General features: G+C 34.5%; 1 protein-coding gene across 3 annotated transcripts in view; it reads left to right on the top strand.

Moving 5' to 3' along the window:
* The window catches only part of LOC143256406 (uncharacterized), an 81,094-nt gene extending 67,919 nt beyond the window's left edge, over positions 1 to 13,175 (top strand). For 2 of the 3 annotated variants that reach the window (XM_076513612.1, XM_076513611.1), the window contains 3 exons: positions 1,250 to 1,369; positions 7,097 to 7,229; positions 7,974 to 10,811. In XM_076513612.1, coding sequence (XP_076369727.1) covers positions 1,250 to 1,369; positions 7,097 to 7,229; positions 7,974 to 10,663 — 2,943 coding nt within the window. In that variant the 3' untranslated portion in view covers positions 10,664 to 10,811. Of the gene's footprint in view, positions 1 to 1,249; positions 1,370 to 7,096; positions 7,230 to 7,973 lie in introns of all 3 variants that reach the window. The other variant, XM_076513610.1, reaches the window with a different exon arrangement.
* Positions 13,176 to 13,674: the final 499 nt, after the last annotated feature.

The following is a 13,674-nucleotide window of genomic DNA, read 5'->3' as shown; positions in this document are numbered from 1 at the left end:
AATTATATGTGTGATATCTGTAGTTATATTGTTTAAATGATATGTGTGATATCTATAGTTATATTGTTTAAATAATATGTGTGATATCTATAGTTATATTGTTTAAATGATATGTGTGATATCTATAGTTATATTGTTTAAATGATGTGTGATATCTATAGTTATATTGTTTAAATGATATGTGTGATATCTATAGTTATATTGTTTAAATAATGTGTGATATCTATAGTTATATTGTTTAAATGATATGTGTGATATCTATAGTTATATTGTTTAAATGATGTGGGATATCTATAGTTATATTGTTTAAATGATATGTGTGATATCTATAGTTATATTGTTTAAATGATATGTGTGATATCTATAGTTATATTGTTTAAATAATATGTGTGATATCTATAGTTATATTGTTTAAATGATATGTGTGATATCTATAGTTATATTGTTTAAATGATATGTGTGATATCTATAGTTATATTGTTTAAATGATATGTGTGATATCTATAGTTATATTGTTTAAATAATATTATGTCGACACATATATCATTAAAATGCTAATACCTTTATATTTAAGCTGTTACAAACTGACTGACTTACAGTAATTAACTTGGAATTACCAAAATTCTTTCACTTCACGTGTGGAAGTGAAAGGTTCTTGGATGATTAATGGTTTATTTGTTAGCCTTAAGAGTTAAGTGTTGAAGCATATCTTTCAGATGAGACCTTAGGTCAAGAGCAGGAACTATATTAGTATGAATTTTAACTACTTGAAGTAAGTGTGATAAGTAAAACTTGACAACTTGCAAACACTGCTACGATTGTATAGAAAACTTATATGAACTACATCATTTGACACAAACAGTATCACTTGGATAATCTATCATCAACAGTGTGTGGTTTAGAAAACTTGATACAGACCATGTAGGTCAGGAGTGGTACTATAATGAAAACTATAAAATGATATCCTTGATTAATTGTACAGTCAGTTTGAGTGAGAGGGATTACTTCAAAGTAGCTTTTGTAAATACAACTCTTCCACAACTTTAGTATTTCACTGGTGTTTGTCAGCTTTGTTACAATCTATTTCTATAGAAGCTTTAAAATAATAAGATAAAGTGAGCTGGAGTTGGTCAGTAGAAATGAAGAAGTAACCTGTGTATTTTAAATGTGGTATTTCTATTTTAGGGGTAAAATATTATTTCTTATAATAATACTATTAAATTGATTATAGACTTTATTTACTTTCTAGATTGCAGATTTTGGCTTATCCAATGTGTATAATGACCAACATCTTCTCAACACGTTTTGTGGCAGTCCCTTATATGCTTCTCCAGAAATCGTGAAAGGCATACCATACTATGGACCTGAGGTAAATTGATGCTAGAAAGTTACTTGGAGAAATGTGCAGTAAATGTTGTGAAGGTAACAGTTGATTTAACATAAGAATTGTAAATGTTTCTGAGTATTCAGAAAGGAAGAAACATGCTAGAGATAACAACAAATTGAGATATACATGAGGTTGTGTAAATCATGACTTGAAATACAACCAAATGGATGTGTAATTCAGATAATGTATATGTCCATAGTGACTTAGGATAACAGAGATAGAAATGTATATACTTTAGGTAAAATAAGGATAGAAAGTAATTTTAAATAACATGGATATAAAAACTCAGTTAATTCATTATAAAGTACATTGATCAGAAACTTTATCAGAACCCCCTCAAAATGTTAAGCCCTTTCTTGTAAAGACAGTCATGACTTATGTTGCACAAATTCAACAAGCTGTTGTTATCTAGAGTAAGGTCCATAATTGATCACAGGATTAGAATGATAAATATGATATTTCACTTGATTCCAAAGATGCTCAGTGAATATTCTGATTGTAAACAATATAGCCATGGTTTTTAAACCAATACTAATGTGGTAGACTTGCATTATTTGATGGAAGCACAGCATTCTAAGATGGATTTCATTGGCAAAAGCGTCAAGTATGTTTTGGATGTTAATTATTACCTTGAGAATATTTTCCACACCATCACACCACTTCCAGCAAATTGTAACTGTTTTAGCAACACTCTCAAAGTGACACTAAAAGTCATACTTTTCTGTTTGTTTCTGGATATCAGACATCAAAAGACATTTCTTTTTATATCTTTTTCATTGTATGATTGAAGACTTTCATATTTTGATTGCTGTTACAGGAATTGGTGATTTAGGACATGGTCTGTCTTATAAACTTGTTCAGTAATTTTATTCTTCTGTAACCTGTCACATACTTTTATTGGCATATATATCCCCTTCTTTGTAATGTCTCTTAACAGACATCTTTGAATAATTAGTTAAGGAAATTGTATGTTATTATCCTGCTACATAGTACTTATTTTATGTACTTTCAGTTATCAGTGAAATGCTGGTTTTTAAATATTGTCAGTGACATGATTATATCTCTGCATTTACCTGACTCAAGCAATCACATAATATTTATGTGTGTATAAATGGGATTGTAATGAAGTGTCTAGTGATGTAGAAACAATAGAAACAGAAACATGCCTGAGGTCATGTACAAATTTATTCATTAAAACAATTTAGAAAGAAATTCCGTACACACAAAAATTGAAGTTAGAAATGGCCTGTTGCAGGTATTTTATGTCTTTAAGGAGTGATCACTCCCAGAACTCTGTCATTAGATGTAATTTTGATTTTTTTACAAAATGCAGCAGTACTATTTTGTGGTAAAAAGTAATTTGACTAACTATGATTTATTTTACCATTTGGAAAGATAAATTTGGCACAGGATTAATTTAACAAATTAAATCACCAGATGTAGGCATAATAAACAGATAATGACATAAAATTACAAGATGTAGTCATAATAAACACAGATGATGACATTAAATCACCATATATTGTCATAATGAACACAGGTGATGACATTAAATCACCATATATTGTCATAATAAACACAGATGATGACATTAAATCACCATATATTGTCATAATAAACACAGATGATGACATTAAATCACCATATATTGTCATAATAAATACAGATGATGATGATGATAAACCAACAGGTCTAGTCACAATAAACACGGATGGTGATGATAAGCCACCAGGTGTAGTCACAATAAACACGGATGGTGATGATAAACCACCGGATTAGTCACAATAAACACGGATGGTGATGATAAACTGCTGGGTTAGTCACAATAAACACGGATGGTGATGATAAACCACCAGGTGTTGTCACAATAAACACAGGTAACGACATTAAACCACCAGATGTAGTCGTAATAGACACAGGTAACGACATTAAACCACCAGATGTAGTCGTAATAGACACAGGTATCGACATTAAACCACCAGATGTGGTCGTAATAGACACAGGTAACGACATTAAACCACCAGATGTGGTCGTAATAGACACAGGTATCGACATTAAACCACCAGATGTGGTCGTAATAGACACAGGTAACGACATTAAACCACCAGATGTGGTCGTAATAGACACAGGTATCGACATTAAACCACCAGATGTGGTCGTAATAGACACAGGTAACGACATTAAACCACCAGATGTGGTCGTAATAGACCCAGGTAACGACATTAAACCACCAGATGTGGTCGTAATAGACACAGGTAACGACATTAAACCACCAGATGTAGTCGTAATAGATACAGGTAATGACATTAAACCACCAGATGTAGTCCTAATAGATACAGGTAATGACATTAAACCACCAGATGTAGTCATAATAGATACAGGTAACGACATTAAATTACCAGATGTAGTCATAATACACACAGGTAATGACATTACATAATGTTTATTTTATTTTACATACAACTGAATCATCTACAAATGTACTGATAGAAACTTCTTATGTTTATTTTTGTGGCTGTACTCCATGTTGGTGAGAATACCCACTTGTAAAGAAAATTATATACTTAAACACACCTGGTATGGGTAGAGAAAGCATTTTGTAGTGGAGCGAACAACATTTTGACCTTCATTCCAGTTAATACCAAATTTATTCAAAAAATCAGGCACAAAACAGGTCTATACTATGTAAAAACTACACTGACAAACACCACACCAACATTATTTATAAAATACAATGTGATAACTGCCACAACTTCTATATTGGAGAAACAAGTAGAAAAATGTAAACCAGATTCAAAGAACATAAAAAGTCACCTTTACACGTTTTCGAACACTGCAAATCAAATAAACACAACATAAATAGAAAACACCCAAATACTAAATAAATAAACAAACATAAACAAATGTAAAATTAAACAAGACTTACATATACAACAACTCAAGCCCAAAATAAACCAATACAAAGGAACATCTTTATACCTATATTAATAAACATAATCCAACATTTAAGCACGCCATCTACATTCCTACACTCAATTACACAACCACCTTCTAACATGTGGTCAGCTATCGGTCAGTTACCTCTTTGTAAACCTGACGATGACCGAAAAAGGTTCATTCTGCTACACAGTGCTTTCTCTACCCACACCAACCGTTTTTTACATATATAATTTGTGGCTGTACTGTATGAACTACATAAACCTACCAGAGTGCACCAATTAATTACTATGCCATCATTAAAGTCGCAACAGCCGTATTCATCTTTCCTCAACGGTAAAACAACTTTTCAGAATCTTTCCAGGCTTTGAATAGCTGGTTTTGAGTGTAGAATTATGGCAACAAGCCCCTTATCTGGAGCACTGAGCAGCATATTGTAAAGTTAGAAAATTGGCTAAGATAAACACAGAGACATAAACTTTACTGAAATTCTGTAAAACGAAAGAGATTAGCAGAATAAACATACAAAAATGCTGCTAAAATATGTTAAAATAAGGAATATGGCCAGGTAGAAACAGGAGCCTTAGTCTTCCTTACTGCCAACTGAAAATGAGAATTAGCTTGGTGTCAGGTTTTTAAAATCAGGAATGCATCTGTTTACCAATATAGTTTGTACTTGGTTAGATAATAAAATACAGATAAAGCAGTGAAAGTTTACTGACATTAGATATGATAGAGAAAAGTAGAGAAATGTACTTGAGGCAGTGTAGAGAGACAGAATGCATGTGGTTTAACTTAAAGAAATAACATTCGCCTCACAATATAAAACCAAACTTTTTACAAGTACAAATACTGTAGGACAATACGTAAGATTTTCACTTTGATATAATAGATAGGTAGAAGTTAATATGAGATATCAATAGATAATGAAATATACTCTTCAAAAAAAGAAACGCAAAAGGCAAAACATGAGACAAATTGTTAACAAGTTTATTTCGGGTAGTTCTGTGTGAAACTTTGCACATTCACTGCTGAACATCCAAAGTCTGCAAAGGCGAAGTCCACGCTCACTAGTTGAAGTTTAACGTCACTCAACGTCAATAACAAGTATGCCCCCTGTGAGCATCAATAACTGTTTGGCATCTCCTGCCCATGGAAGCGATGAGATGACAAATCACATCCTGTGGAATGGCTGTCCACTCAACCTGCAAAGCTGTTGCAAGCTGAGGTAGAGTCTGTGGTTGAGGTTGTCGCCGTCGCAGACGTCGGTCCAACTCGTCCCAAAGATGTTTGATGGGGCTTAAATCTGGTGATCTGGAGGGCCAGGGAAGAATTGATGTTGTGGTGTCTCAAGAAGACAGTGGTGAGTTGGGATGTGTGAGGACGGGCGTTGTCATGTTGAAAAACATCGTTGACGTTCATCATGATGGGTTGCACATAGGGTCTTAGAATCTCGTCAACGTATCGTTGAGCCGTAAGATTCCCTCGAATGTGCAAAAGGTCTGTTGAGACAGTAGACGTCGCAGTGGTGGTCCTATCCCGAGGGTGACGTAACCGGATGTAGTGATCCTGTGTGGGCGTGGTCACACGAGGTCTGCCAGATCGTGGACGGTCACAAGTTGATCCATGTTGTTGGTGACGATTCCATAGCCTTGTGATGGTGCTTGAGTGGACATTCAGAGCTCTGGCAACATCTGATCGAGATTCGCCATCTTCCAATCGACCAATGGCATTGTTGCGTTGTGCTTCAGTCAGTCTTGGCGTAACTGTATTGCGTGTCGGTGGCTTAACACTGAGCTATGGAAATGGAGAACCCGTCACTTTTATAGGGATTTTGCACATGTTGCACTTGCAGAACATGCAGATCTCTCAAACAAATTTATTGGATACGCATGCGTTTTGGCGAAAAATCCGATGTTTACCTCCGTTTTCAAAGTGCACAACTTTTATTGTCATTTTGGTCTGACAATCAGTGCCTCAACACGTGTAACATCACATACTCTGAGCTTGTAACGTTATTACATATATTTCTCTTTAAAATAAAAAAAATATCCCTTTTGCCTTTCTTGTTTTGAAGAGTATATATACTGAGTTGATATAAAGCTAGAAGTTAACATGGGATTTCACTAGATATAGAAATATGTACTGAGTTATTTTAAAGATACAAGTTCATGTATGTATGTTTTGAAATAATGGATTCAACTAATATCTTGAAACGAAAATCATTTTTGTAGTATTTAGGAATTATGTGTGTTTTTAACACAAACTCTTTAGGAATTATGTGTGTTTTTAACATGAACTACTTAGGAATTATGTGTGTTTTTAACATGAACTACTTAGGAATTGTGTGTGTTTTTAACATGAACTACTTAGGAATTGTGTGTGTTTTTAACATGAACTACTTAGGAATTGTGTGTGTTTTAACATGAACTACTTAGGAATTGTGTGTGTTTTTAACAAGAACTACTTAGGAATTGTGTGTGTTTTTAACAAGAACTACTTAGGAATTATGTGTGTTTTTAACAAGAACTACTTAGGAATTATGTGTGTTTTTAACAAGAACTATTTAGGAATTATGTGTGTTTTTAACACGAACTACTTAGGAATTATGTGTGTTTTTAACACGAACTATTTAGGAATTATGTGTGTTTTTAACACGAACTATTAAGTTTTTTAATCACTTTAATTTTGTAATTTATGTGATGTTTTCATCAGCAGAGAACACAAATGTACATACAATTTGTGTTATTGGTTTTTGCTTCTTTCCTCAAGGTCGACTGTTGGAGTATGGGAGTTCTTCTGTACACACTTGTGTACGGAGCTATGCCGTTTGATGGCAGCAACTTTAAACGCCTAGTCAGACACATTTCAGAAGGTGATTATTTTGAACCCAAGAGAAAGTCAGGTATGTTATGGTAAAGGTAATACGTGACTGATGTTTACCACGTTATCATGTCATGTCTACTCTTTCAACATAGCTTAGTCTTTAATACCATTGTAATCTAGCTACTAAAATCCTTTTACAATTCAATTGACTATGAAACAAGTAGGAGCCAGAAAGTGAATTCCACTAATAGTGAAACTTATTGTGCAAAAAATGACAACTATAAACCCAACTGGTTGTAAAGTATGTGGAATCAGTCAGGTGAATCCATTAATAATTCAACTAATATTTAAGTTTGTGATTATTTCATTCCATCAAAGAAACAAACTGACCACAGGCAAGCTATCCAAGCAACTTAATATTCTATAAGACATTTAATAGCAAGTGCTAATCACAGAACAAAATAGCAGGAAAGTCAGAACTCACCAGAATTGTTGTGGTACCATCAGTGGGTTGAGAGATCTTTCAGAAAAACATACTTGAGATATGTTAGTAAAAGATGTGGTAAGAATGGGAAGAAGTATTTGTTATTGCTTTTCAAAGAAAATGCTAATCTCAATAAATAAAGTAGTAAGTATAATTGATATAGAAACTATTTCATTGAAGTGGTTTATGATAAAATATGTTTGTTATTACAGTTTCTTAAGTATTCCATAAATAGGTGATTTTATTGCATTGTATCAGGTAGTTTTACTGCTGTTTGATGTAAAAAAAAGAAAACAACAAGTGGTTAGTTTACTAAACAGTTGTTATCTTTGTTTACAGAGGCCTCACCACTTATTCATCGTCTGCTCACTGTTGACCCAGCAAAACGAGCAACCATATTCGATATTTGCACTGATGCCTGGGTTAACTTCGGCTACGATCTTTCATTGCTTCAAGTATCAGAAGATATGGCTAATCTTACACCAGTGCACATTGATATTTTACTTGCTTTAGTACCTGTGTCTCCTCCACCAGTGTGTGCCGAGATGGAAGAGCAGCCGTTACCAACATCCACCGGAACAAAGAAGGAGCCATCACTATCTGAACATCAAGTTGGAAAAGACGTTGATGAAGAAACGACAGACAATGCTGTTGCTAATGGTGAACTTCTCCCATCTTCGACGTTGGACTCTGAAAGTACCAAACGTCCTGCTGAAAGATCTTTTGATAGCAGTCTTGTGAGGATTTCAAGTCTTGCCCACCAGGCTAAAAAACCACGCAAATCTGACTCTGTTGGCCAAACTGTTCACGAAGTAGGGTCACCTGAAACCAAAGAACAAAGTACGTTTTCAGTGGAAAAAAAATCGACTGGGAATGATGATGTCATGCAGAAAACAAGTAAAGAGAGAAATACTTTGGTTACTTGTGAACAAAGAAGTCCATGCACTGAACAAAGATCGTATGAAAAAAATTTAAATAGTCAATGTGATCAGAAGTCCAAGGGAAATGGCAAAAAACCTGAAGTATCAAAAAAGGAAAGTACGTTAGAACCTGCAGACAATGACAGTGAAATATATAATAAAAAGCAAGACTTACATGACGTTTCTGAAAATGAATTAGCCACAGAAAAGAACAAAGAAACACTTTTAAAATCTTTCTACCAATCTAAAGATTTTGAAGGAACTAAACTGCAAAGAAAACCAGGTAAAATTACTGTTCCTAAAACTTTTGTAAAGCCAGAAGCCACACCATCTGCATTTTCTCCAACTCAGAAAGTCCTAAAGGCAAAGACATTGGAAAACCAAACAGGAAAAGAAATCAGTTTAGCTGGTGGAAAGTCTTCAGGAGTTACAAATACTGGCAAGTTACAGTTTGAATTAACTGTAAACCCTGAGCCCATAGTAGCCATGAAGAATAAGCAGGAAGAAACTAAAGTTTATAATGTTCAGACAATTGATGAAGTAACAGAAGATAAGAATGATATGAGTAATTCAGAATTGACTGCAGAAAAAATGAATGAAACAAAAAAGATAGCTGCTCGTGGAATCCTGAAAAAAAATATAGCAAAAGCCAAACTTACTGAAAAAAAGCTTTCTCAGCAGGGATCTTTGGAAGTTGTGAGTGAACCATCTACACCCTCAACACCAGGAAGTGTTGAAAGCTCAGAAGTTAGAAAAAGTAACTCTTTTTTCAAAACACCTAAACCTTACTCAAGAGAAAACTCTGAAAAGTCACCTCAAAGTAATGCTGACATGAAACTAAATATAAAAGAAGGATCTAATAAGAAATCCCAAATAAAATGTTCTTCTCAGAGCCCTTGGTCAATAGCATTAACTTCTAATGAAGGAAATAACTTTGTTTCGGAGGAATCACAGCCTTTAGATCCTGCAAACGAACATCATTTGATAAAGGTTACAAAGAACCATCCTAATCATGGTCAACTATCTCCAAGTACTGAGAAGGAAATCAGTAACTGGAGAAAAGCAGTTGAAGCAACTATAAGAAAACTTTCTCCAGAAGCGGTTTGTGAAGATGACCAATCCACTTTAACCAATTGTCCAGAACAATCGTCTGTAAGGAGGAATTCTGGAGGTCTGGCACCCATAAAACGCAGTTACAGAAAGTTTACATTTAATAAAGATGGTACTTGCATAACAGAGACAGGCAAAGTATATACAACTGCTGGAGAAGATGGGTCTTGGACCAAAGTGGAGGAAAAAACAAGGATCACCAAGAAACCAAGTTCAGATGAAAATGATTTTGACAGAATAGAGCATTTACAGCTTAGAGAAGATACCGATGCTCGAAAATCAAATAGTGAAAGTTCTTCAGAATCAAATGATGTATTTGACAGTTGGACTGGAGAAAATGCCATTTCAAAGTTTATGAAGATGAAAAACACTTTAGGTAAAACAACCAAAGATTCATTCTCAAACAGAGAAACTAGAAGAGGCTCATTTCAACAAATGAACGAAAAGAGAGAAAAGAGACTCAATGAATTCATTAATAATGAATTAAGAAGTGAAAATTCCACAGACTGGGAATTTTCAGATTTGGAAGATGACTTTGATGTCCATTTTGATGATTCTAACCCTTTTATGTGTGGATCTCGGAGACTTTGGCAACTTCTCCACTCTGTTAATCAGTATATGGGTAACTCTGTCAGATCTGACAGAAGTCCTTCTTATTTTACTTCTGTAACTCATAGTTTGGGTCATACCTCTCAAGGTTTGTGGGACAGGGATAATTTCAGTCAACCACAAAGACATTTTTCATCTATGATAAGGTCTCTCAGTCAAGAGAGACCCCAGTCTTCAAGAGAAACTGTTTTGAAATTTGATTTTGAACCAACAAAACATGAGCCACCTGTAAATGGTAGTGAATCTACATCTTCAAGACCTGGGTATGAGACCTGGAACTTAAAGAATGGTTACTTTTCTGCTACTGAAAGCATTTACCATAGAGACAGTGGTGTGGAAAGTAGTAATGAATGTGAATCTGAAGTCTCGGAAGTCCTCCAGAATACCTGAGGATGACTTTGGATTAAATAGAGTATCTTTATACGGAACTGTTAGGCCCCGAACATATCAACAGTACATAAAATCTTTTACAAAGAACTTGCCAAAATCAAAGACTTCATTTAAGCCTACATCATCTACTACTGGCCAAAATATTACACAGAAGATTGGAAGTGATTCTCCTCAAGAAGAAGGGATGCCTGAAAGTGAAAGAAAAAGAGTTGAACAGTGGTTGAACATGTCTGATAATGTAAGAAGTCCTGTGTGTAAGGCATCCAATAATGATAAAACATACACGCGATCACTCAGCTCAGCTTCAGATAATACATCTATTTATGGAACTATACGTCCCAGAGGTTTCATTAGATACAATCGCTCTAAAAGTGACAAAGTTGTTGACCCTGATGAGTTATGTGATGGAGTGAGTCTAGGACATGATAAGAGATCTGAGAGTATACAAGATTTAGATTTGGTGTCATGTAACACAAGTGGAAGAGCTTCAAGGTCATTGTTCAAAACCGTTTCTGAGATGAAGATCAACAACGAACAGAAGAGTCAAAATAAAATGGATCTGGGAACATTCAAGTCAGAATATGTAACTGATAGTAGGAGACCTCCAATGGGAAATTCTCAACAGAGGTCTTCAGCAAAGATACGTTATACTAAGTGTTTGAGCAGTGATCCTCATGAGACTAAATTCAATAAGCAGGATGCAGAACAAATAGAAACAGCAATTCCAGCAGCAAGGGGTCAAGGACGCCCAGTCTTTCGTATGAGATTTTCTTTTAATCGAAGCAATCCAAAAGATCACACATTGGTTTCTTCATACCAAGGAAAACATACAGAGCCATTGGGGAGCATATGGCAACAGCAGGATGCTGAAGAACAGTATTCAACACAACAAATGCGTAGTGATACATTTTCTGATGCACCTGAAACCACTCAAAATGCTTCAAAAAGCATAAAGCATATTACAGTGGAAGTGGAAGACAGCAGAAAGGCAAAATCCTCAGATGGTTGGACCAGGGCAACACCCTCTGACGGTAGAGTCAAAACCTCTCCTTTTGTTAGCATGAAAGGGGATAGTAACCAGGAAACAGGTTCTTCCAGCCCTAATATCTTCCAAAGAGGTAAGGAGCTTATTATTAATCCTACACCAAAACCCAATGCATGTTGCACGGACTACTGCATGGAAACTAACCTCATGCAATCAAATCTTTGGACTGACTGTGGTGTATCCCCCAAACACCTAGCAGACAAACTAACCAACATGAGAGTAGATAGCAAAAGAAAAACTTCAAATATTTCAGAAAATGAAGCTAATTCAGATGGTACACTAACTCCAGATAGTTTAGATGGAGTTCTTACTGAAGAAAGCCATGTGCTTAAACATGAAGGTATTTTGAATTATACAAGAAAGGGATCAGTTAGTGAAAGGATATATCATAAGAAATTTAGGGAAAATGGTGTCCACAAGAAAGATAGGATAAGTCTAGATAAAAGCTGTGATAGGAGTGATATAATGGATGGGATTGACAGGTCAGAAAGAAATGGACTTTGGTCGTCTTCTTCAGAAACAAATACATTTGAGCCTGTTATATCTCAAGGTAATTCAGGAAAACAGTTCTATCCAAACAATGACAGTGTAACTAAAGAATCTCAGCCTTACCATGACAAGTCCTTAACAGAGGAATTTGACATGCCATGTTCCAGGTCTTTGGTTAACACTAGTGAGCTATTTTCAAGTCATAATGGTTGCTTCTCTAAACAAGCATATTTTCGGCATCAAGCTCTCCCACAATTACTACCTGAAGCTAAAGCATTTCTTTGCGTTAGGCCTAACATAAGACTACCTGATGACAGAAGTGGTTCTAGAACAGTATTGTTTGATGAACTGGTTGCCAGCATGAACAATACACAGGAACAAACTGTTTCTTCTTTGATGAGTGATTTAGACAGACCTCATGAGCTTCTGCAGTGTGCATTTTCAATGTGTGAGTCTCTGACTAATGATAAAAGGTATTCTTGATTCAATATATCAGTGAGGCTTACAGAGTGTGGATAAAAAGAAGAAATAGTTATTATGCTATTTAAAAAAAAAAGAGACAATTTATTGTAGTTGTCAATGTTAACATTGTGAACCATAACTGTCCTTACAATTTTTCTGCTGTGCATGTGAATATATATTGCTCAACAGTTGGATAACATGTTAATATTGGAAACAGTTTTCTGAAGAACTTCAGGTGCATGTTAATAAGAGTGAACAGAAGAGTGGTTTATATGTTGCATTTGGTGGGTATTGAATATAAGCTTTGATTTTCCAATACTCATTTTACCTAAGTAATTAACAGAATTATTTAAAATTTGCCACAACCCAGCTCTGCAGCCTTGATGTTTGCTGTATTAATAGTTTTGTTTTCTTGTTTCAGTATATTGTTTATTTTTTAATTTTCTGGATTAATGTTTATTAAAATGCTGTTGTTGTTTTTCAGATAAACAAATAAAATGTAATGTGCTTGAGAAACATCAGTATTATTGATTTTATAAATGTATAACATACATATTCTCTTGTGCTTTGATAATATATCAGGTTCGTAAAATATAAACAAAAATGTACAATATATTAATAATGGAACATTTGCTAATCAGTTAAGACATGCATATTAATAAGTGTTAAAAAACCATCTTGTTAATCGGTAAAGAAATACATGACTGATAATTGTTAAACCTTGTTAATCGGTAAAGAAATACATGACTGGTAATTGTTAAACCTTGTTAATTGGTAAAGAAATGCATGACTGGTAATTGTTAAACCTTGTTAATTGGTAAAGAAATACATGACTGGTAATTGTTAAACCTGGTTAATCGGTAAAGAAATACATGACTGATAATTGTTAAACCTCGTTAATCGGTAAAGAAATACATGACTGATAATTGTTAAACCTCGTTAATCGGTAAAGAAATACATGACTGATAATTGTTAAACCTCGTTAATCGGTAAAGAAATACATGACTGGTAATTG

The sequence above is a fragment of the Tachypleus tridentatus genome, chromosome 7, assembly GCF_004210375.1.
Source record: "Tachypleus tridentatus isolate NWPU-2018 chromosome 7, ASM421037v1, whole genome shotgun sequence".
In the NCBI taxonomy this organism is placed as follows: domain Eukaryota; kingdom Metazoa; phylum Arthropoda; class Merostomata; order Xiphosura; family Limulidae; genus Tachypleus; species Tachypleus tridentatus.
The sequence above is the reverse complement of the archived record's forward strand: the minus strand, read 5'-3'. Positions and strand labels throughout refer to the sequence as shown.